The sequence below is a fragment of the Ochotona curzoniae genome, unplaced genomic scaffold, assembly GCF_017591425.1.
Source record: "Ochotona curzoniae isolate NIBS_2020 unplaced genomic scaffold, NIBS_Ocur_1.0 contig_1014, whole genome shotgun sequence".
In the NCBI taxonomy this organism is placed as follows: domain Eukaryota; kingdom Metazoa; phylum Chordata; class Mammalia; order Lagomorpha; family Ochotonidae; genus Ochotona; species Ochotona curzoniae.
In genome coordinates, this window is record NW_024464920.1 from 18,980,449 (window position 1) to 19,007,063 (window position 26,615).

The 26,615-nt window shown below is 40.4% G+C and overlaps 1 protein-coding gene across 1 annotated transcript in view; it reads right to left on the reverse strand.

Moving 5' to 3' along the window:
- TMTC2 (transmembrane O-mannosyltransferase targeting cadherins 2) overlaps positions 1-26,615 on the reverse strand; it is a 360,995-nt gene that overhangs the window by 203,094 nt on the left and 131,286 nt on the right. The window contains exon 2 of the mRNA XM_040981140.1: positions 6,134-6,704. Within this exon, the coding sequence (XP_040837074.1) occupies positions 6,134-6,704 (571 nt within the window). The remainder of the gene's footprint in view (positions 1-6,133; positions 6,705-26,615) is intronic.

Consider the following 26,615-nt stretch of genomic DNA (forward strand, 5'->3'; position numbering starts at 1 on the left):
AGCCTAGGTCCCCTGGCCTGGGTTCTTTGACCTGCCTGAGCAGCAGTAGCCAAATTGCTTAGCCCTGAGTGCAGGGCGTCTGGCGGGGCCTGGGTTGGGGCACTCTAGGGGTTTGGGGTATGAGTTTACAGGGATTCTGGAGGATGGCACACGTTGGGGCAGACAGGGTCCTGAAGGTTCACATCCAGGTGAGGAATGACCTCTGAGGGACTTGTATTGACAAGGGTACTATTCCTGCAACTCTGAGCCTCCTCAGTGGCTTAGACAGAACAGCAGATGGCATACCCAGCTGTGCATAGAAGATATGACAGTTCACTGGGGCCTGCAGAGGATATCTGGTACCACAGCAGAGGAGAGAAGGCAGACTGCCCAGGGAAGAGGGTGAGGGGATGTGTGGGAAGCAGGACCAGTGAGGGAGTATGTTGCACGGACTTCCATTTACAAAGAAGTCACTGTATTTACAGGTAAGCAACGAGGCTAAGACCGAGCGGTTTTGAGGGGGAACAGAAGAACCTTTGATGGTCAGACTAACTGAAGTACCAGCCCACGTGGGAGACATGAGCTGGGGAAGTTAGCATCAATCACCACTGATTATGACTCATCAGCACAAGCTAAAGCTAGGGCTGGGGCCTATCTGACAGGGTTAGATCACAGTACCTGCCAATGAGAGAACAGGGGATGGGTGATGTTAAATTAGGTCATGACACTAACCAGCATGAGAAAGAATCGGGCCTGGGGGAAGATTTTTTTTGAGGGGGCGAGGGGAAATTGAGACCACCCCTGTTGAACTGCAATTTCTGCTGGCTTTCTTAAGGACTGGAGGTGGTGACAAGCTGAGCTAGGCATGATCATGGAACCCTCTGACACTTATGGGTACTGGGCTTAGGGACAGGCTGGACTAGTCCAGGCTTCAGCACCACAAAAGCATCCAAGAATCGGGTGTGGGGTGGGCTGGGCTGCAACATTAACCAGCCCATACATAGGACGAGACACAGGTGGCAGACTATGCTGGGTGAGGGCTGAGCATCCACTGGTACATACAAGACCTATGTCTGGGAGTGGGCATGGTGGAAGAATTTGAGAAAATCCAGGGGTGGGGGCTGGGGATTGTAGCTCCCACCGGTGAGCATGATTCAGGCCTGGATGTTGGTCAGGCTAGCCAAGAAGGGGACTACCTTGTCAAGTGTGTGGGTTGGTTTTGGAGGGGGACAAATTGGGAAGGGTCAGACCAAACCTTAGCACACTTGCAGGTGCAGTGTACTGTATGTAAAGCTAGGCTATCACACCAACCAGTTGCATGAAACACTGAAGGAAGCAGACTGAGCAGGGCTATACTGCAGCACCCGCCAGTGAGTTAGAACTGGAGGCAAGGTGGGACAAGCCAGGTTACAGCATCCCATGGCAAAGGCCAGGATGGGACATAGGCTATGCCTACTAGCTGGGTCAGAGCAACCAGTGGCATACACAAGATCTGTAGCTGAGAACAGGGCTGTTGGGGAGCTAAGAGGACACCCAGGCATTGTCGTGGTTCCCATTGGTGAACAAGAGAGCCTGGATGAGTATGACAATCTGGGTTGGACGTGGCTGCAGTCTCCCTTGGCATGGAGTTGGACTGGATCTGGGCTATGCAAGGCTGGGCCAAACTCCAGCACCCACTGGTGCTCATAAGAGCCAGAGAGTGTGTTTAATGGGCTCTGCTGGCTAGGTCTCAGCTCCCACTGAAAAACATGAGAGCTGGGTCTGGGCATGGGCCAGTTGTGGCTGGGTTTTAATACCCAACAGTATGAACCAGAATGAGTGCGGGCAAGTTGGGTAAGGCCACCATTCCTGTTAGGACAGGAGGTGGACTAAGTTAGCCTGTGCCAAGGACCCATCAGTGGGCACGAGATCTGCCACAGGAAGGGGACCTGACAGAGGAGCTTCGGGAACCCCTTTGTCAGGATGCAGTCCCTGGGAGCACAAGAAGCAAGGCAAGGAGCAGCCCAGACAAAGCCAGGTTACAGTACTGCCAGCATCTGTGTGGCACAGGTGTGGGAGCTGAACAAGCTGGGCCAGTTCATAACACCCACTGGCAGATCTGAGAACCAGGAAGGGGAGCAGGACAGGCCAGCCCGGGCTACAGCATCAGCCAGATCACATTAGGGCCAAGACTGGGGCTGGCTGGGCTGGGATATGCTGAGCACCCACAGCATGAGCAGGAATCAGGCACAGACAAGGCTGGCTGGGCTGGGCTGAAGCATCTACCAGCTAATGCTAAGGAGTGGTGGGCCATGCAAGACTGGGTTGCAGCATCCACCAGCATAACTGAGAGCTAGGAGGAGGGCGGAGAGTAAGGGAGCAGTGCAGCCTCTCTTGCTGAGCACTGCTCCCACTGGCAAGCACGAGAACCAGGAATGGGGGCAGGCCAGACAGGCCTGTCAAGGCTACAACAACTGTTGACCTGCATGTGAACTGCGTTAGGGGGAGAGCCAGGCTGGGATAATCCACTGTACTAACTGGTACATGCATGAGGCAGAGTTAAGTGAAGGCTGGCTGGGCTTTGCTGCGGCATCAGCTGGCAAGTGCTGGGACCGTGGCCAAATCCTGTCAAGATAGACTGCAGAACTGCCCGGAGAGTGCAAGATCTACGCATGGGAATAGGCTCAGTACAGACAAAGTGGGCACCTCTCTGAAGGGCTACAACTCCCACTGGCGAACGTGAGAATCAGGGCCTAGGAGCAGGTCTGGCTAGATCAGTGATGGTACTCTCTAACATGAGTGTGGGCTGCATAATGAGGCTAGCTGGATTGAGGTAGGCTGTTGCACCTATCACTGTGTACAAAAGCCAAATGGGATGGGGTACAGACCAGACCAGTGTGCTGCACATACCAGCATGTACAGAAACCAGGGGAGGGGGGAGGCCTGGTGGGAGTTACTGGATGTCACTTCAACCAGGCTGCAGCTCCCACAGGTGTACATGAAAGCTGAGTATGTAGTAGGCTGAGTTGATCCGGGCCATAGCATCTGCTGTTTGTGACAAAATGGGGCTGGAGGAAGAACTGACAATTGAGTTGCTACATGACCCATCTATACCATTGCTGAGAATAAATCCAAATGAAATGAAATCTGCATTTGAGCAAGGGATCTGTAACCCTATATTTACAGCAACACAATCTACAATAGCAAAGACATGGAAACAACCCAGATGCTCATCAAAAGGGGAGGTTAAAAAAAAAAATCACAGTGTATCTACTCCATGGAGTACTGCTCAGTCATTAAAAGGAATGAAATTCTACCATTTGCAACCAAGTGGTCCCAACTACAGACCATTACGCTCAGTGAAAAAGTCAATCCTAAAAGGATAAATATCACGTTCTCTTTGATATGAGGCAATCTTCATGCAAAATACAAAATCAACAGCCCTTGCAGTATTCCTTGTGCTACATATCACAAGGTTTGATATTTTTGTTTTATTTTCATTCAAAAAAAAGTTTGTTTTTGTTATTAATTTCCTGACTCGCAGATCACACAATAGCATCTTTTGCTTCAGGAAGGTCTGATTTTTTTAAATTTCTTCAGCAACACATTGGTCATTCAGTAGCATATTTTAACTTGATTTTGGTGTAAATTTCCTATTTTTCTATCTGTTGCTGATTTTGTTTGATGGATTTTCATCTAAGTGGGTGCATAGTAACTTTACACTAGACTATGACATACAAGTGTGAAGGAATAATGGGGTGTGAATCTCTACTTCAAGATCAAAGATGGACACCCAATGAGACTGTTAAATGGATCTCAACAACAAGATGCTGGACTGTGCCATTTCCCATGCCTACACTGTCAGGATATACTTAAAGAGCAGAATGATGGACTTATAACTGATTGTACAGGAATATACTGCTTTAGGGCACTAAGACTACTGTCAGTGGATATAAATATTCCAAGTATTTATTAAATATTAAATAACATATCTATTGTATGCCAGGTACCTACTGTATCTCATATACTTCATCGCAGAAAAATATGATTTTCAAAATTCTTGCTAAAATTACAAAAAATCTTGGTAATATGAATATGTACAGTAACCTGAATCTTAAATTATCAAAATTGGTGAAATCCACATATGTGAAAGATACTGTATACTTCAAACACTTTTGTCATCTAATGACCAAACAGAACATGTCACAGAAAATGTCAGATTATGACTGTAGGAGAATACTTGACTCAGGCAAATAGAAATCTGCATTTTCATATTGCAATAATAGGATGGAAAGGAACAGTACTTGGAGGATATAACCTTTAATCTACCATGACCTCTTCTGTCTACGTTGATGGAGATATCTAGGTTTGAGGGAGAGGAGCTGACTGGGTGTTACATAATCAATGCCATGAACACTGTGAAGAAATACACTAAATGTGACTTCCAGAATCAAAATACTACTGACCCAAGTAGTGTATATGTGTGATTATGCGTGTATAGTGAGCACCTGGGCTAGCAGTTAAAATGCTGATCAAGATGTCCACATATCACAACTTTACAGTGCTTAGCTTCAAATCTGCTCCCAATTCCAGTTCAAGCTGCCACAGGCATTTGGAGAGGAGTGAATCTGTGGATGAAGCACTGTCTGGACTGATATCACTTTCTCTCCCAAAATATATAAATGAAAGAAAGAACATGTGTGACATCTGCTAATGTGAGTTTTGCAACAGCTACTCTTCCCACCTCCTCAAACAGTCGTAACCTCACCAAGAACAAGGACTGTGAATTATACTGACTCTATTTGTACTTACAGTAAAATAAAGAAGTTTGTAATTGTTCACAACAGTGTTTCAGGAGAAAACCATCAGCCTCTGAAAATCTCCTTGCAAGAATAATTCAGGTGGACTTGAAATTAACAGCCTGATGTCCAAACCATCCGTTTTCAAACATCAAACCCTGCTAGTGCTTGATTTCAAAGTTTAAGCAATTAAGCGAATAAGTGAAATCACAAAAGAATTTCATTAGACTTTTGATACTTGAGTTCTAATTGAAAACTTTATACTTCCTACATAACAAAAATACAACACTGCCTGTGAAAATGGTAACAAAGGTAATTAGAAAAAAAAAAAACAAACTTAGGTATCTGGTTTCCTCAATTTTTTCCTGGCTTTTTAATTTCTTCCCAATGTAAGTATAAGGAAGACTGAGAATGGAAGGGAAAGAAGTAGTAAAAATCAGGCAAATTTGACAGTTTCCTCACAGTCTGTATCCAAAACAGTAATTCCTCACTGATGTCCAAAGGGAAGCAAAGTTTCTTCAAAGTACAAAGTTTCCAAACTTGGCCAGTGTCAGCCAGGACTCTTAAAAATCAAAGCAAAAGAAAAAAAAAAAAAACATCAAAGCAAGTCCGAGTGTCCTGTGACTGGAGCTGGACCGGAAGGCAGGCACACATCCCCTCCAGTTCCCGGCCTGAACACGGATACACAAACTGTCCAGATTATTCAGGTGTAGGGGAACCTGAAGTACTTCTACAACTCTCATACAAGACACTTGAAAGCATCTGAGAGAATGCAGAAGGGCACATCCCTGAAGTAAAAAGCTAAATTGACTTCAGGGCCAAGCCTTTAATAACCCCTTTCTGTTTTGACTCTTCTATTCTTATCCAGTACAACAAGGGTAAAGTAACATGATTCATTGTTTAAGAATTCAACTTCCCAGAGCACCACAGAGAGGAGTTGCTTTCCAAACTCAGGAAAAGTAATACTAACAAATGGCAGAGGATTTCCCCTCTGAAGCGTCGAGCTCTGCTATCAGCCATGTTATTCTTACAAATGACATCACAGGCCATCTATTTTAGGGAATTTTGACGGAAATAAATAATGAATAAAAAACTCAATGACAAAGATGTATAGGCTTTACAAGGCTAAATTATTCTTCTGCCACCTTTGAAAATATAAGCATAAGTCAAGAAACCTGAGAAGGAAAACAACCAATGACTGAAACCCAGCTTAGCTGAGAAAGGTCAAGAAGATCACTTCCACTTACCCAGCATCAAAAAGGAACTTATTTTAAATTCTGATTGAAGAAGAACAAATTTGCGATTTAAATGGTGGCATAGGACCAAGCAAGCAGATTATTCTGTAATCCAATGCTTAAGAGCTAACAATCACTTACTTTGTAAATGGTGGGCAAGATCTGTTTCATTTTCAGCCTGTGAAAGACAAAGACGTCATAAACCGCCGAAACTGCCAGAACAGTCACTCCTTGTTCCTTCCATAACATACTGCATCCTGCACACAGTCCTGTCCCCAGGAACCAGCCCCAGGTCCTGGCTGAGTAGCCTCTTGTTGAACAGTGTTTAATATAGCAGAGCAGGGAGAGGAGAAAGAACAAACCGGCCCCAACATCGGCCCGGCCCACGATTCCTGCCACTGCCTCGGTGTGAATGGGGTGTGAGGCAAACATCAAGCCAGCCATGAAGGTCCAGTATCCATCACCAAGGAGGATCTTGGAGAAGCTTGTGAAGAGGCCAGTGACAGCCGCATGCAACAGGACATTGACGAGGTGGTAGCTCCAGGGATTCAGCCCTCCGATGGCGTGGTTCAGACGAAAGGAGAGAGTGCAGAGTGGCCTGTAAGACTTGTGGCTGCCGCTGTGCGTTAGAAGAGTTCCCCAAAAATCATTGTAGAAAATATGAGTCCATGGAGTTTCCGGGAGAAGGTCCTGATTAGTCTTGATGGCACGGCTAAAAAACAAGATGTTAAAAAACAGAATGTAAAACACAAAAAAGAAAAAAGTAAAAACCATATGTCATTGCTAAAGATACTGTCTTCCTCAGAAATTCAGTCATTATGTGACCTTGGGATTCCAGGCACAGAAAGGATGAATTCGTGCCCTCACCTTAACTCCCACCACAATTAGGGCTGTACTACTTGTTCCTACAAACTTCCTTTCTCTTGGGATGCAAACACATTTAAATGCAGTTTTCTACCAGTGACTTCTGCTTTATTGTGGCAGTGGCAAACCCATTGCCCTAAACAACATGTGTCACAGTGGATACAAATGCACACTTTGGGCTGCAGGTTGGGGTAGGCTTGAGAAGGTATATTTTTTAAGAGGATGTAGCTGATCATGAGGCAGGGGATATGGTCGGAGCCAGGACTGAAGCCCTACAGAAACCAATGTTATGCAGAATCTCAGGGCCCAGAGTAGTGGATCTCACAGATCAATATCAGCTGAGATATGTGACTAGCAGGTTCTGATCCAAGCGCTTTGCAGAAAAACCCAAGAGTTCACATTTCTAATGGCTCTCTGGGATGTCTACCACACTTACAGAAATAAAGGCTTGAAAAGCTGGAAACTAGGGGAAAAAAAAAAAACACTCTCTACCATCATGGTGTCTCCCCTTCTTTCTAGTCAAATCCAGCCTTTCCCAATGCCGAGCTCCTACTGAACCTATCACCACAGAATTCACATGCTTGCTATGAGCAGTCTTCAGGAAGTTCATGTAGAAAACAACCACAAGAAAATCATAAAAGGATTTCAATTTTCTTGCACTTCCATTTTGTCATGCATACCTTCGCATTTTCAAATGACCCTTAAGAAGGAAGGAACTAGAATTTATTGATCACCTGCTATCAGCCAAGCACCATTCTCATTGCTTGGCTGAATCTCAACACTTAATCCTTGTAACAAATCTGGTGAGGTAGATATTATTGTCCTCTCAAGTGAGGAAATTATCATTGCCAAGGAGTAATTTTGGAAAGTCACATGAGCTGGGAAAAATAGCACAGAGTCCCATGTGCGTACTTTTTCCACTGTTCTGGTATCCTCCAAATGTGATTGAGCTATACCAACTGAGGCAATTAAAAGACATGCAAACAAACCTTGCAAAAATTTTAATGCTTTCATTTTTTAATGTGTATTTGAGAAAAAAAATCTAATAATCACATCAGAGATGAATTTCATGTTTGCTCAGAATACAAAGTCAAAAGTCAATATAAACATATTAAGGAAACAAGAGTACTGGCATATGTGGTCATGGGCAAATATTCAATGGGATGTATTAGTGATGCCTGATTCCCATTCTCTGTGCTTCCAGAACACAGGGTGGCTATATTTGTAAACACTTAAGCGAATTAACAGAACCTAACAGGTAGAAGTAGTCAGAGTATAGAAATGAGAAAATGCACAGTTTGACATTCAGCCCAGTCTGATAAGGGTATTTCAGGGCTTGAAGGCATTGTGTAGCTCAAGATTCACAGATGTATTATTAGGCTTCTATAATACATTGGACATACAGCTTTTTTTTTTTTATCAGTTTTGCCATCTGCTGATAGGCAACTATGATTCTAAAAAATACTTGCATGTAATTATTAAAAATCAAGTTGGAAAAACATTGAACAGAGAAAACCACTGCTGAATACCAGCATTGCAGCTTCCTACCACACGTCAAGAACAAAATGCAGCAAAGCTTCAGATTAACAAAACCATCCATGGTGACAAAATCATTGGACACAGCAGAGCTAGCACTCCAGCTAAGATCAATGAGGCTCAACGGCCGTTTTTAACAGTATCTGTAATTTTTTTTTCCTAATTACCCTCTGAGTTTGTTTTTCTGGTTACAGTTTTACCTTTACATTCTTTCATTTGTCATTTACATAGAAAAGCAGAGAACACAGCTTTGTAGACACATAAACTTTCAAGAGTACCCATTGCAAACATGATCTCAGCTCCCTTTGCTGATAGTATTCCCAGAGTGTAGTACCATCTGTACTGTGTACCTGACCTGCAAGTTGTGAAATCAGATACATTTAGTGGTTAGAATAAAAAGATTGGTCAGTAGTTGGCATTACCTGCTGTGCGCCAAATACTGTGTTGCTTCTTTAACATGTTATTGTCCTACAAGAATTAAGGACTTCCTACAAGTTAATTCAGTATAAAACAGAGATCTGTTAAAACTTATGTCTTGGAAGTAATTTTATTTGGTACTAATAAAGCATTGTTCTCTAGTATCTATTCTCCCCTTTTCCCATAACTAATAGAACATCAGCCTTTTATTGGGTACATGATAATCTAGAGTAAGAACTAAAATATACAATTACCTACTTCACTGGGTGCTAAGTATAATCAAATTACTGACTCTGGGTTAATACTCCCAACAGACTGTCAAACAGAAAAGCTTGGCCTCCTTCCCCTCGCCCTGTACTTTTTTCCATCTGGGAGGATCACACATATAATCACTGGAATTTCAGCAGCCATCTTGACCCATAGGTGTTGTTAGGAAAACCAATCAAAAGAGCAACAGGAAAAAAGGAACCAAGTCACCTTCCCTGGAGAGAACATTGGCCCTGTGCTGACCAATTCACCAACGAGTACCATAAACACATCACTATCTTTTCCAAATTGTGGCATTTTGTGTTAACCAGCAGGAGCCGAACCCTGTCATAAGAAAAGCTTCTAACAGAAAGTCTACCATATTCTAGTAGCTTGATTTTTCATTTTGATCATGATTCTTGCTAGTCTTCGTGTATTGACTGTATATTATGTAAATTTCCATATAAATTAGCTTTTAAAGTATTAGAAACAGATGTTTTTCTGGCTCCATGAAATTAAAACACTGCTATGACATTCATCAAGAAACTAACCCAGAAGTAATTGCTTAAGATTTGATAGCCTATAACTAAAATTTAAAAGAAATATGAAAAACTGCCAAACTGCCATACAATACTGTCTGACAGGGCTGATTTCAAGCAAGTCAGAATGAAAACCAACCAGCTGCTACTAAACATTAACCCAGACATTGGTGTGAAGACCTCGACTCTCAATGAAGAAGCCCTTACACTCTCAAACTCACAAGAGTGGATAGCCTTCCAGTGGCAGAACCATAACAGAGAACATCTTTCCCAAACCAAATTTTCTACAAGTTATTTTAAGTTCAGCACCATAACTCTCTCTGAAGGTTTTTTCAGGGCGAAGAAATATCAATCTTTGCTAGTGAGACATTTTGTAACTTGCATAAGCCACAAGAGACAATTTTACTTCTTAAAAATAAGGACATCATGAAGAAAACAAATCTGAAATTCATCGGGAGAAGAAACATTAAATACAGTCTCCTGTTTGAAAAAAAAGGGATCAGGAAAAGTGAACAGAAAACATCTTTTTATACACACTAACAGAGAATTTCATATGGTAAAATTCTCTGAAAGGTGTTATCTGTTCAAGCAGGGTTTTATTTAACCAATGGCTATTATAGTAGAAGGCTATGGAGTGAGAATAAATCACACTGGGCTTTAATACACAAGTCATGTTACATATGCAAGTCAGTGATAAGGGATGCACTACGTTCCCTCAATACCATGGTAAGAAAGACAAAACCTGCAAGTGCTTAGTGTACTCTCACTAATTTGCCAGAAAAAGGACAAGTTAAAGCACTTGTTCAACACCAAGTATAACATATTTTGATCCATGTGTATCTTAAGCCCAAAATAGAAATAAAACCTCTTCTGTTACTTCACAGCTAATGAAACACCTTAACTCACAGCATTTCATGCTCATCTTCTGAAGTTGCTTCAATAGATTGGTGTTGAAAATACAGAAGATAGTGAAGAGTAAGGGAATTTTCCACTTTGCAAATAGTGGAGAAAAATCCATGCAGAAGTTGTGAATAAGACAAGTGGATGCAGAATTCTCTAGGAAAAAAAAAAAAAGGACCAAGGGACTGTCTTTTAGGCCAGAATACCATCTCCTTCCTCTTCAAGGAAGTCTTGTCCCATTTCCAGTTTTGTTCATTCGTGGCTCTGTTTTTGCTGTCTCACAACTTCTTCTTTACAAAATATTGAGAAAGGCCAACACTATTGTAAAACTGATGAATGATGTGACACTGCCATCCAAACTCTTTGTGTTGTTCTCACAGCTATTTTCTGTCTTTTGACCTTTCCAGTCAGAAGCATCCACATGAATGATGACCATCAGTCCTTAGATGAGCTGTGGTGCCGAGCGCTTACATCAAATCACAGACACTGTAATGTACTGCTTGTTTCATTTGAAAGGCAAGCCCAGATTTTAAAGTTTAAAAAGCAAACCTAAAAGTAAATTTTAAAAAAAACAGATTCTGCAGCCAGTGGACATGTGGGAGCTATGACGATGGACACACAGAATTGCTTAACCTTGCTAAACCTCAGTCTCTCATCTGTAAGACAAAGATCTATGTTGGCCTTCTGTAAAACTAGTTAGTATGCCAACACAATAGCACAGCAAGCAAGTCCTTTGCCTTGCAGCGCCAGCGTCGTACCTGGGTGCTGGCTTGTGCCCCAGCTGCTCCACTTTCAATCCAGCTCTCTGCTTATGTCCTGGGGAAGCAGCAGAGGATAGCCTAAGTCTTTGGGACCTTGCACCCATGTGGGAAACCTGGAAGGACCAGTTTCCAGATTCTGATCAACACGGCTCTGGCCATTGCAGACATTTGGGGAGTGAACCAGTAAGTAGAACACCTCTCTTTCTATCGCTCCTTCATACTATGTAAAATCTGACTTTCAAATAAAGATAAATGATTCTTTAAAACATAGTAACTTTTAAAAAAGGCAAGGGAAAATAAGTTAGTAAACCAGAAGTATTCTGTCACAGGGTATGTAAGTTATGCTTGTAGTATAAAGTCTGATCAATATTAACTACAATTATTAATACCAACAGTACTAACAACCAAAGCTAATATTTAATGCCAACACAGTAACTTTGCTTATCATATTCCCTAACATATAAACTTAAGGATCATGGTCATGCGTGCTTCACTTAGAACTCTTAAATTTTAATGCGAGTTAGAAAATAAGACAATATTCATTTCTGCAGTGTTAACTTTGATCATTAACATCCCTATTGTCTTCATCTTCTGAATGCCTTTTCCAACCCTTGACAAGCTCTCTGGTCACTTGTGTCCACCCTAATGTGGATTTCTATCATGCAGGTGTGTTCCTCCACCTCCTTTTCTCTATCATTTCTAACTTTATGGTCCTCACCTCCAACAACATCAAGTCGAAGACTCATTTGTCCATCTATGCTTCTTGCCTGAGTGTTGCTCAAGAGTGTACACTAATTGGCCAGCAGATGTACACGCTCACATAAACGGGAAGGAAGAACAATAGAACCATGGTTCCTTTACGGGGCCGATTGTGATACTCTTTGTAAGTTAGCCATTTGAAGCTGGCTCCTTAATTCTTACAAACTGATGTTCAAGCTCCAATAAGAGACTTAAAACATTTGAAAAAACACAAAACTTTAGCTTGTGGCTTTCTACACCATTTCCTCCTAGCAAAGGTATCCTGTTTTCCCTTCTGGAAAGAATGCACCTTTACTCTCAATCTGTGTGGACACAATGAGGCTGCTGCCATCCTCAATGAAAGGTCACCACACTATCTGGGCAAGTACTGTACTCCTCTCCCTCATCCCTAGCCACACTGTCGATCTAGGGTAAGTCAGGCCATTCTCAGTCAATAAGCCATCAATAATTCCCTGAGAAAGAGACTCTTGTTCCAAAGGTCAAATTCTAGGTCTACTACAGAACTCCCCGAGGATGCTGACTGCATGATAGCTAAGCCAAGATTAAAGAAACCTAACCAGGGAGACAAAGGGGGCAATTCCTACTGTGGCTAAGTATACTCTAGCCTGAGCTCAATAATGTTCTTTAAGCCAATGAATGCCCTTAAGTCCTAAACTACTTTGAGTTGCTTTTCTGATATTTACAACCCAATGAGTGATCAACACCACAGCACTGTGCAATTATCCTGTGAGACTGTTAGTTGCCCTTGTGTATTTTAAGATTGTTGAGTCTGAATCTAAAGTAATTTTCTCCAAAAGCCATCTGCTTATAGAAGTGATGCTGTCATCACTGAAATCAAGGCCATGTTCTGCTTGCTCTAATGTCTATTTCTAAATTGATTAATGACATTTTCAAGCTTTTCAGGATTTCAAAGAAAAATCCAACTGACATTTCCTTGGAATCCTCGAACTTCCCCGTCTCCTATTGTCATCTCAACTCTCAATCTTCTTCATCCCAGCTCTCCATGTCTGCTGCTTCTACTACCTGCGTGTATCCTACAACTGCCTATCATCTTTCTTTCCCTAATCAAGCTCTAGATACCCACAAGCAAGGAATTGTACCTTTTCCCCCAGTTTCCAACACATAACATACACACAACATACATGGTTCAAGTGAAACAAATAGCTAGGCTTGCCTGCTTTCATTGCTGTTTTGATTCATTATGCATGCTATGGATAGAAAAACTTCCTGAAATGTAACTAACACCACAACTGCCTCCAAAGAGTCCCTTATCATGCCCTATTTCTTAAAATAATACACTGCCTTCACAGCCTTCTCTTTATGAGTTTCAGGCTAATTTCCCACTACTTCTTTTTATATGACCCCATGTCAAACTTCCCAGCCTCTACAGCAGTTTTTCATCCCTTCTCCTGGATGTTCAAGTCACTTCACATCACCAAAAATGCTTCAGGCTCCCTATCCCCATTTACAGAGACCTGGTTCCCCAAAACCTTTCCAACTTGTTGAAAATATGCTTAGTTTTGACCCCGAGAATTAACTCAATTGCTGTAAAACACTGACTTTTTTTAAAAAAGAGATTTATTTATTTTTATTGGAAAGTCAGTTATACAGAAAGGAGGAGAGAGAGAGAGGAAGATGTTCCGTCCAATGGTCCACTCCCCAAGCAGCTGCAATGGCTGGTGCTGAGCCAATCCAAAGCCAGGAGCCAGGAGCTCTTCCGGGTCTCCCATGCGGATGCAGGGTCCCAAGGTTTTGGGCCCTCCTTGAATGCATTCCCAGGCCACAGGCAGGAAGCTAAATAGGAAGTGGGGCCGCCAGGGTTACAATCAGCGCCCATATGGGATCCCAGTGCATTCAAGGCAAGGAACTGAACCACCAAGTTATCGCACCAGGCCCAAAACACTGACTTCTTACCCCAAGTATCAAGTTATCAAATACCACTATGTAGGAGATACTTTAGAGGTAGTAAGAAATGTTTTGAAATGATTCACATTGGATCTTCCTGTTCCCTCTTCCATCCTCTTTTCAAACTCATTGCCAAATAACATGGATTGCTTTAGTCACAAGAAAATGATTTGCCCATTCATTTATTCCTTTACTCAATTAACAGCTAGATATCGTGCGGGGTTCTGCATATTGAACCTTGAGCAAAACAGATTCTCTGACTTTCAGGACTATTCTGCCTGGCAGAGGAGGTGAATTTGTATAGAGGACATCATACTGCAATAAAATGCATGACACTTGAATAAATACTAACAGAGTCAGGAGAGAACACCCTTAGACGGCCCAAAGCTTCCAGCAGGGAAGTACATCTACAAACATGTAAGCAGCAGATGAACGTTAGAGGAGTTATGGGAAATGTTTCCAGACCAACAGGTAATATTTTCAAACACCATGGAACAGGGAGTGTGAGAAGCTTAGGATCTGACCATTCAACACGTTTGTTTGGCTGGAATCAAATCTGAGGGATGGAGTGGCAGGAAAAACTGGTATTGCTTTTCCATGCACTACTTTCCGTCATGGAACAAAGGAAAAATTAAGCTGGACATGCAATCCCACTGATATTTCTCAGGTTTAATTCATTCCTTTTCCCCTAATACACTGCTATCTCCTTAGAAATAGAAGATGTATCTTCTGTGCCCTTGAAGCCTAGCACAGAGCAAGCACTCCACAACATACCTGATGAAACAAATTCCAGTTAGAGATGATGAGGATCGGTGGGACGCAGTTACATTTTGAGAAAATTCCAGATGACTTTGAGTATGCAGGGAATTAACACTTTCATCTAAAAAGTAGTTCACTCACTTTGGCCACTGACCTCTGCTCACTCAATGGTAATTAACTGTGAAAAAGCATCAGGTTAATTGGTTTACCCAGATGTCTCTGGCACTCTTTTGCCACTTAACCTATAATCCCTTCATTAGTGTTCCTCTTTAGGGATAAGCTATTATATTTAGAAAGCTCCAGTTAATATGCAAATACCTAGCTATCAGGGTAAGGGAATGAATACAATACTATAACACCTAAAATCTACCAATTTTGAGATGCTCAGGGTATTTTAGAATCTAGGAAGCAAAGGTCAGCCAAGTCAGTTGCAGGGTTTATAGCTAGTGTGCTCAGGTCAGTATTAGGTTTCTGGGCTCCTGAGGGCACAGGAGACCCTAACAAATGGGCATGCATTTTTCATTAGAATATGAATACCTTACCTAATTTGCTTCTTTCCATCTGTCTACTCCTAACGGGTTGCGAACCTTTCAAGAGTAGAAATGACAACTTCACAAGCAACCGGCACTTAATAAATTGCCAATCATTTGTGTAGATGTTGACAGAAAGAGGCTACGAGAAGTAACAGAGGGCCTGTTGTTGGCCATCTAAGAAACAGGGCATCAAGTCACTGTTTATTCTAACATTCCTAAAACCTAGGAACTAACGGGGTATTCTTAATGGATTCTTATGTCAACCCTGTAGGAGCTTCTCCCACAAGCAATAAAGGAGTTTATGGGCTGCATCCCCATAGCAATCCAGTCACCCAACATCCCCTGACTATAACACCTTTCAAAAAAAGTAATTTCTGACTTAAAGTTGGCTTCAGGAACAACTGAATTAATCCTGAATAACTTCCATTAGTGAAATAGTTCCCCCTTCTTCGTTCATACTAGGAGACAAAGAGGAAGAAATATTAGCTGAATATTTTTTAATGTTTCTTCATAGCCTGAGATAAACCATGACTACCATTTTCATAATCTCTACAGGAATTAGTCATAAAAACCTTCAGGCATCCTTGAATACTAATCACTAATCCATGTAGAAGAAAATTTAAAATTAAAACTTAAGTTACCTAAAGATATTTTAAGTGTTAGTTATATGAAAAGCAGCTTTCCATATTACAGCAAAAACTAATGGCATGAAAATCTCAGAAACACTACACTTCCATCATGACGGAAAGAACAATCTACATTAATATTAGCTCCTTAACAATCTGAAATATCTTTTACTACTTTTCAATTTTTCTGGTGAAAAGCTACTTTTTTCCCTACATATCTGATATTTTTACCCAAATCATGCCATCTTCACATTGTTAGATGGGGTGTACACCTCAATACCTTCTCACTATACTACTGGACTGAATCAGAGCCTTTTTCCAAAGCTTAGTAAAGATTTTACCCCAGTTTTTCAGACCTGAATTTTGTAGCCCAACTAGGAACAATTATAAAGCTTTCTCACCACTTAAATCTACAATATAAAGCAATTTAGCATAAGGATATACAATTTATAACTATTATTTCTTAGATATTTATAATTTATGACTACATAATTTTTAAAAATTTGTTTGTTTACAGTTTTGCTCACAAAAATCTCAGCATTCATGATGGTATTTTTTTATGCAAAGTGTGATATGTTCTTTATAATTTCTGTATTTAAGACATTACAAATGTTTTACTATTTCAGCAATGAAATGAGTATCTGATGATAATTTTACTATGTGTTATCCTGACTGGATTCCATAGAATACCCAGAAAAAAAAACAGTTGAAAATGCAATCTTTGTTCCTAACAACTAGGTAATCCAAACATATTCAACAGGTGTGTATGACAAGAATATATATATGCAGTTAAACAGTCACCTTGGGCACTGCAGCGCGGCCTAGAAGCTAAAGTCCTCGCCCTGAACATGGACCGGGATCCCATATGGGCGCTGGTTCTAATCCCGGCAGCTCCACTTCACATCCAGCTCCCTGCTTGTGGCCTGGGAAAGCAGTCGAGGACGGCCCAAAGCCTTGGGACCCTGCATCCGTGTGGGATACCTGGAAGAAGTTCCTGGATCCTGGCTTCAGATCCGCACAGTATCGGCCATTGTGCTCACTTGGGGAGTGAATCATCAGATGGAAGATCTTTCTCTCTGTCTCTCCTCCTCTCTGTATATCTGACTTTCCAATAAATAAATAAATCTTTTTAAAAAAAATTTAAAAAATAGTCACCTTAATATTCAGTATATCTGTCCTTTTGCAGAACTCATTTGAAGTATACAGTGAGTTCCCAGATTACTTAAGTACCCTGTCCCTTCAATAAATAAATAAAGAAATCCGAAAGAAAGCAATCTGAGAGAAGGGAAGAAGGCGAGAAGGGAGGGAGGGAAGGAGGGATGGAGGAAGGTTGATCATTTTGGGAGTCTGAAATCTTCCCTTAAGTTAAACCAGAATGTAAGTAGGTCTGTAGGATCCAATCAGCCAGGCCAGGGAAGCTGAGCCCACCGAAGAAAACCAGCCAGCCCCTGAAAAGGCAGCATGGACGTGGGAAAACAAACACATCGTGCCATCCTGAAGTTTGGCTTATCTTTTCAACTACAGACTGATTTAAGTCTGAACTAAGTAACTAAGTCACCCTTATCCACACCTCTCCTTCAGCCAAACTCAACAGCCAAAATCTTAGTTCTACAAAATGTTTGCAATGACCTCTCTCCTTTTCTGTTTAGAATTTTCCACATGTTGCCAATATATCCATCACAGCTATTCCTACATAATATCTCTTTCCACTTGCATCATTCTTTTACATTTTGCAAAAATATGCTTACGTTAATCTCTTTGTGTTTATCACGACTGAGTGAGTAAGCAGATGGATATAGAAAGAGCCCTCCCTGAAACTACTGTGTCAGCAAATATGAGTCACAGATCCTAGAACATGTCTCAACTCCTCATCTACGTACCTCCCTGCTTTAAGGTGAATGATGCCCAAACTCCCACAAATCTGCTAGAACCGAGCCTTAAGAAGCAGAACCTGACAATTTAACTGAATTTGAATATAGGTCCCTAAAATAACTGATCAGGTTAAACTGAGCCCTCAGAGTAGATTCTAACCCAATTTAACTTGTATACAGCACAGGGAAAATGCAGACACACTGAGGGACAATAGGGATATGCATGTACAAAGCAAGCACACAGGGGTATGCAATGAGGAGACGGTCATCATAAAGCTAAGGTCATCAGAAGCCAAACCTGCTGACACCTTGACTTCCAGCCACCTGTTGGCGGTTAGGTCAGTTCTGAGGTTCGTGGTATGCAGGATACGCAGTTTTACTCTACCAGCCCAGCATATTAACACATCCTACTATAAACTAACATTCCTATAGTATTCCATACACTAACTACAGTGTATCCTTCAAAGATTCATTAGAATGATATTTCATACTCTGCTGTACTGCAACATTGGAGCAATACAGCCACTGTGTAAGTTCTCCCCCAGATAATAAAAATTTGATTTTGCAATTGCACCAATACAGTACAGTATTAACACTAAATAAATAGACATGATAAAAGACTAGTGCTACCTCATGTTTACATTGAGGTTTACCAAGTTTACAAAGCACACAAACTTTTATATTACCCTCACAAAAATTCCACAAACTGGGAACTTGAAGTTTGAGGAGTTAAAGACTCACAATTAATAAGAGGCAGAAACGACTTGAACATTTTTCTCTGAACTACTCTATATAATGTTCAAAGTGGCCTCTGTTCCTCCACATTCACAATAAATCTGCAGCAAAAAGTGTTTGTAAGATGATTTGAAATAAAATCCCTGTCTATTATTGCATTTTGTCTGGAATCCATATATCTGCCCTCAAGACTCAATAAAGCTATAAAAATGCTTTTGTTCCATATTCTTTTAATTTCTGCATTTCAAAAAGAAAGTCCTGTTTTAACACTAAGGAAACTTGGAAAACGTGAGTCAAAGGAAGGTGTTAGTTGTCTTCCAGTGACGGGTGAAAAAGGCAGCTTTATGGGAGCCAAAAACTAACCTATAATTTCATATTACGAAATTTAATAGAAAACATATCCTGGCAGCAAGTGTGCTGCTTGTCTCCCTTCCCAGCTATAAAATCCTCACACACACACACATACATCTGAGAAAGATCAGACTTTGAACATACTGCAACAACACACATGCAAAACATGGGAAGTTTCACCAGGGCAGCCTGTGATGACAGGATACACAGACATCACTACAATAAAATCGGCCTCACAGCTAAATCACACAGTCTTTTTGGACACAAGAATATATGTGCCCTGATGAAAAACAGATAGGCAAGGAGGAAAACATTCTAATTTAAAACTAACACAGATGAGCCTACACAAGGCACCCAAACATTTGGCCCACAAACCGCCAGCAACTCTCTAATTTGTCATGGAAGGCAAGAGATATTCTGTCCAAGAATGAGATGAAAAAAAAAAAATAGATACTGTGCCAGCACTGAAATTTACTGGCATTCTAATACATAGCACTTTCTAAATGCAATGTCTTTCCTTGACCCAAGTTTAATAATCAAGAGATAAATTTCAGGGAGCTCTGACACTTTTTGCTCTGCAACTCTTCAGACAGATCACATTTTAGGACTCCATGTACATGTGCTAAATGGTACGTGAAAACCATCAGTTCTTTCAGATTTCATGTTATGGACAAACTATGATGCCTTAATAGGTCCTTTTTAGAAAATAATTTCAGGCATGTGCTGACTGCCCCTTCACTGACTTCAAATTCGTACATTGGAATGCCAAGTTACGACTAGTGACTGTCCTTTAGAAGTCAGAATCTGAGTCTCACTTCTAAATTAGCTAAGCTCCATAAGCCTGGAAAACCCAGACCCAGACCCATCAGTTCATTTTTATTCAATCTTGATCATTACTGTGTTTAATAAATATAATTGCTGTCACCCTGACCATTGCCAAAAAAAAAACCCTCACTGTTTTCACACTACAAATAACTATTAATCAAATACATTGAAAGGCATGAAATCAATGAACAAAACCTAAGAATAAGAGATAGTATACTCAGAGGAATCTAAGCAGAACAGACCTAATTTTTCACCTTAATTTGTGTGGGGGAAGGGGTCGGGGGTCTACATTTGTTTTCCATCTGCAACAACTCTTAAAATTATTTTAAGTGTTAAGACACACCCACAATGTTTAAAATTAGCCAAATCTTGGTTGAAATTATTCCTCTTGGGTTTGTTGGCCTCATATGGTTATGACTGACTTTTCTTTTGTAATCTGTTCATGGTAGTAAAGATTAAACAAAGTGCGTACATTTGCTTGACATATTGTAGATGCCTGAAAAACTTAATTCAGGGGTTCACCTACACTGCCCTCCTAGATAACACAAACAGGCACATTTTTGGTGTGCATAATGTTAGTCAAGATGATTAGATGTAGCATTCAGTTACTAGGACTGTTTATCTTATCTCTTGGCATATTTTCTAGGGCCTTTCTTCCTCTCTCCCCCAATGCACCCCTGTGAAATTACACTTCTATTAATCACAAGTTAAGACCATGAACCAACTGGGAAAAACAAGAATGACATTCACAGTCTAACTCTGCTTGGAAAAATCAATTAATCCTAGCTCAAGTGTTGTGATCAAAAAGCTTGGAAGGAATGAGAGAAAGACACAGGAGTTGTATGAAAATCACAGCCTAGTTAGAGTATTTGGGGAAGGAACCTCATCAGGAACATGGCAGGTGCACACAACCCAGAAGGATGGACTTGGAGAACGCTTTCTGAGTTAAGCTTACAGATTCAAATATCACAGGTGAAACATTTAAAAGCGCCCTCTGCACACTCTTCAGAGAAGCTAACCCTACACAAGTGGAAAATTGGCTGCACTGTGTGATGACTTAGAATATAAGCCAGACAAGTTTAAAACCAGGCAAGTAATTCCCTTTGTGAAAACCAGCAATGTCGTGAACCCCACATGGCCACATCACTCTGAGTAGATGGATTTTTACATTTAAAAGTTAACAGTAAAAGTTGCCTAGGGGAGGTTAGCAGAACAGGCATGCCCAGATACTCTACTGGCCCTGTCTTCTAATGGTTTCCTTTTTGAGGGCATCTGTGGGGGTGGGAGTTCAATCTTTCTAATGAGAATGAAAGTGTACTACAACTCTCCAAGGGCATTTAGCATTGTAAAAAGGAACTCCTAGCTCTGCTGTCTTTAAAAGGCAATAGGTCATTGGGAAAAGTCATTTTTCAAAGCTCCAGTGAACTGACACTCTGCTTTTAGCTGGCCATAGAGATAAGGCGTGCGGTCCCAGAAGCAGAATTGCCCTTATGTAATTTTTAATGTGTCCATTTCACAACTCCCAAGAGGAATCAACAACTAACTTACAGCATCGTAAATGGCTGGGACAGAATATGCAAGTGTTTTGATGAACCATGAAGAAAAATTATCCATCTTCTGTTAATCTTAGATGAACATTTGATAAAGATTACAAAGTAAAACAAAGGCATTGTCTATCCTAAAAGTAGAAAACTAATAACCTCATCACTGTCACACTGCAAAAGAATTTAAGTGAAAACAAAGCTGCTAGAGTGAACATGTGTTTTTTATTTCCTACTCTGAAAGTGCACACAGGTATAAACTTGTTCCAAAGGCAACGAATTTATCTAGAATGTGCAAGACCACGGGGTTCACACATATAAAGATCAACAGTTGTTTTAGAAATTAACTACACCACATCTTAAACTTCTACACAGGTTCTAAACTGATCCAGGTGTTATCATGGTAGAAACAGATGCATGGTTAGCCCATTCAACTGTGAATGCAACTCTAATATGACTTAATGGGCTCCACGTGCTAAAAAATGCTCATGGTAGGAAGTACACTCAAGCAAAACTCTACCTTTCAGATAAAACAAGCGTCTCATTATCAATATTATGCTCACATCCATACTCTTGGACTGACAATTTTACATCAATTATGGTGCCCTAGTCCTTTTAGGGGAGGGAAATTATATGAACAATGTAATGGCAGGATCACATAGCAAGGCTGTTGGTGATAGCATGATGACATGACAACATGACAATGGCTGAGCATGTAATCAGTCTTCTGATCAGTGATCAGCAAAGAAGAGGACAGGAATGTCGTAATGGTAACTATCATGACAAATGGATGCATAGAACTTTCTAATTCTCAAGCCACTTCTACATATACTATGCAAATTCATGATTGCTTTTCCCATTACTTCAGTGCTAAAAATACTTTCATCCAAGACTACATAGTAAGTAAATATACCCCCATTTAGGCAAAGTATTTCATATCTGCAACAACGGTCATAGAGCAGCATCTGCTACTCCACACAAGCTCCAGATGTGAGATGTCTGCTCGGGGGCCACCTGCCCCCATGTTCTTTATGATGAATCTATTTATGAGAGGGAAAACCTACTCTATGGAAGGAAATAGTGTGCAATAAAGCAGTACGATGTGGTCCAGTCAGTTCTGTCCATTTCTTCTGCAACTATGAACACAGATGAGAAGATTTACACGCTGCCAAATTAATGCAACACAGTGGGAAGCCATTTGGAACAGGAGAAATGTCACCACGGAGCATTCTGTTTTTATTGATTTCTACTGACCTTTGAAATATTTAAATAACTTCAAAAACGAAATAAAACGAAACAATTCTTCACAGCTTTTTACATGCCACATTCAATGCTGAAGACAATTAATTGGATATCGCAACTTCCAGAGAACTGTGGGCATTTCTTAAATCAGATCACTAAATTGTAAATACAACTTTATTTCATAAAACTCAGCCTGGGTACTTATTTTGCTCCAAGTAGCATTCAGTAGATGAACCGAGGGAAAGCCAGCTTTCACTACAGCATATGTTAAGGTTAAGAACTGCTGTTTCAACATGTAGTTACCGTATGTGCAATTCACATCTCAAGGGCGAAACTCAAGAATGACATGGCAGTTTGTCAGAAGGTCCTTCAAAAACTAGATTTTATTTGTAATCTAACAGACTCATTTTGTCCTTGTAATCAGTATATTTGAACATATTTGTGAAAATGTAATTGGGGGTTTGAAATGGAAAAAGATGACAGATTAGCAAAGGGGAATTGGGGGTAGTTTGTATGCTCCACATTCTTGCTCCTAGAGGTTTAAGCCTTCAAGCCTCAACAATAATGAGGGAACGAGACAGGTCAAATCATTTTATGTCTCCTATCGCCTGGCCTGCAGCCGTCTTTCCAACAATCAGAGCTGGATAATTTTAATTATTGGCAAATAGAGGAAAATTACAATCTAATGATACTGGTTCTTTATTACTTTCCCATTGTTATTATAATGAATGACCATATACTTAGTGGCAAACCAAGTTTAACTAGGCAGTTATTGACGACATATATTTAAAATGAGCTTCACCAGGCTAAGAGGTGCGAAGCAGGACTGGGTTCCTTCATCAGCCTCATCTGGATCCTTGTCATTGTACCTCACAGAGGCCACCTGCATCTCTTCACTCAAGGCTGCTTTGTCCATCTTCCAGAGATACCATTTATGCACCTCTCCCACCCCTGCTACTCTGACTCTCCTGCTTCTCTCTGGGAACCATCCAGGTAAACTAGAATAATCCTGCATTTTAGGATCGCTGAGTGAAGCACATCAAGAGGTTACCTTTACTATGCAAGACAGAACATTCACAGCTTCCAGCACTTAGAATATAGATACCTATAGGAAGGCACTGAGCATCCAACTAAGTTCACAAAAATCTATAAACAGGATTTCATCCACTTCATTTCCTGACTAAATCATACCATGGGCTCCATTTTCAGACACATTCAAACACGATTCAGTCATCTATGTGTGAATATACATGAATAAAGATGATCACCATTTCCTGCTCTTCTGTACTACCAAAGGGAAACAAGACAGAGTGTGGGAGCCACACAGAGTATGTTTCTCACATATACTACACACAGAGGTGATACCCAAAATACTAACAACTAGTACATAGTCAGCACTGGTCACAGCACTGGAACAGTTTTGCAAATCTCTTCTATGCTTAGCATCAAGCTCTCAGGAACTTGACCCATGAAAGGCTTGAGTGTTCTCAAGGTGACAGCACTAGAATCCAGGAAGAGGAGAGCCTGGGATGGAGTGGGGGTGGCCCATTCAGGACTAGCTATTTATCAATTCCTTAATCAACTCAGAAGAACTGCCTAAGCAATGGTGGTAAAAGAATTATACTTGTTATAAGCAAGGAAGAATGATCAGGCTGCCAAAGCAGTGTCTAGAAGATACTAAGTTCAAAATCAGGTCACCGATCATCAGGGCTATAACAAACCAATATAAAGAGCAGTTCAATTCATGAGATTCAACACTGTCATATCACTTCAGGAATCCTCATTTCCATCCTTAATTCATTGTTGCTCAAGCATCAGACATTAATGCAGAAGTTCTATGATTTCTGTCACACTCATGCGCTAGTTACACTACCAACTTGCTCAATACCTTCCTTAAAATGTCTGTTTTCCTTATTTTACCTTCTTAGCAGTAATATCCTGAGACTATACGTCAAATGAAGTGTTTTAAATAACAACCTTTAAAAATCAATATTCAAGTGTTCACATGGTTACTCTTTAATCAGCAGCATAAATATCATAATTTAAACACAACCGCATTTCTTCAGTTCCCAAAGTACATACATTTTGAAATTAGATGTTTTTCCTCAAACCTAAGCTTTCAAAGTTGCTTTAAAAACAGCTCATTGTTAATTATATTTTGGTACAGCCTTGTTATTGCTGTTTTATTTGTTTTGTTCAAGAGAGGAAAGTGAAAAAACATTCCACAGGCTTCCTACTTACTTGGCTATATTTGCCTGTACATTTTGGAACCAGATTATTCATATAATGGATAACAGTCGTAAGTGTCAAGATAGAGTTCTGGTCAATATTAAAGTTTCTTAAAGTTGAGCTCAAAGATCTTGAATGCATTATGGAATTTGTCAATATTCCAATTAGCTTACAGATTAACAGCTGTAGATTTGGCTTATTTGTTTAGGATTTTCATTTTCCTTACAGACATATTTGGCAACATGCCATACTTTCAGTGAGAGGGAATTAACTGGATTTGTGAAGCAGGATTTTGCAGAAAAGAAATAGATTTCCTTAATTGTTTTTCTTCTATAACGTCTTCAAGAAACAGCTTCAATAAGAAGCAGAGATTTGTCTCAGCCAAAGTACTGAAATTTTCAAACAGGGAAACTTTCAGTGGACATTGCTTTGGAGTTTCACTAGTAATTTCAAAACTAATTTATCACAAATAAATAAGGCTCTGAACACAGGATCAAGCATTATACAGGGATTTGTGCCTGCATCTAGCACCTATTTGAGCTGATAAATGTTTGTCCAACTGCTTTTATTGGTTTATTGTTCTGTATCAAAACAATGCAATTTCCATCTTGCCACCTTAAAGAATATACAACTGTCTTTAAAATATACTGAAGAATACATTGCAATGTTATATGTTCTACCCCATAAAGTTTATTGACATTTTGAAAAAGATGACAAAAATATGCACACAGAAAAAAAATGAAAACTTCAATTGATGAAAGGCAGCCATGCCTAACTACATTTTGACTGATTTTGTACGAGGCTGAAGCTGTGTTAAATCATATTTTTGTATAGTATTTAGCCTCTTACACAATGCCTTCCTTGGGCATGGCCCAAACTTTAAATTTCTGATGGAAGCAACAAAGAACTGAAACTGCAAATTTGGATCTAAATCCTTTTCTTCCCGAGATTGAACTGTTACATTTCCTTCTATCCCTCATCTCTCCTTCCTCCTTTTAAAGAAGTTGTTTCATTTCTGTGGATGACAAATTAAGTTAAAGCTACAAATCATAATTTTAAAACTTTCTGTTGAGTTTACTTTTTTCTTTAATTTTTATTTTTGATGATTTGTACATGGTTGTTAGGGTGCAAAGTGGTTGGCTAGGGTGCAAAGTGTCAATGGCTACAGGAAAGTGAGTGAGACCACCATTTCCACATTCTCTCTTTTATTTTCCTTCCTGCATCTGGGGTCAAAGAGGAGACAAGAAGAGAAGTGACACCCAGCCTCCCAATTGCCTCCATATCCTGGGATAGAGGACAGGCACCCGATGCCAAACAAGAGTTCCTGGTGTGGGACAAGCTCCAATGATCCTTCAAGAGGTTCTAATAGTTCCACAGTTCTGAATTACTGCCAATCCTGCCACTCCAAACACAATGAAATATTTCCAAAATCCATTGGTTGACATAGTCCACATTAGAGTCTCCATTTGCACATTCACTGCCAAAACTTGGCTGGGGAAGTTAATCTGTTCTGTCCTCCATCCTCTGTTGTGGTACCAGGTGTCCTCTGCAGGCTCCAATATACTGCCATATCCTCCATGTGCACCTGGATATACTGTTTCTGTTCAGTTTAAAAGCTGCTTTGCATTATAGCTGCCACTGGCACATAATTTATTCATAGTGAAGATTTGTGCCTTTCAGTAAATTTGTTCTTTTGGAGGGGTGGTTATGTTTTACAAATTAATAATTTTTAGTAGGACTTCACAAACACATTGCAGAAGAAATGTTGTCGGGTTTAAAAAAGATACACCCAAGGCAACAATACAGCGTATTTATTACACAAGAAAAATACAGAGGCATTTAAGGTCCTGATTGAGGTGACAATTTACTACACATAACTGGTCAAAGAGTCCACAGCAATATATTACTTAGCCTGTCTACAAATCTATAATGCAAGTTCATCTTGGAAGATGCATATATAATTGAAGTGGTGGAAAAAAAAATG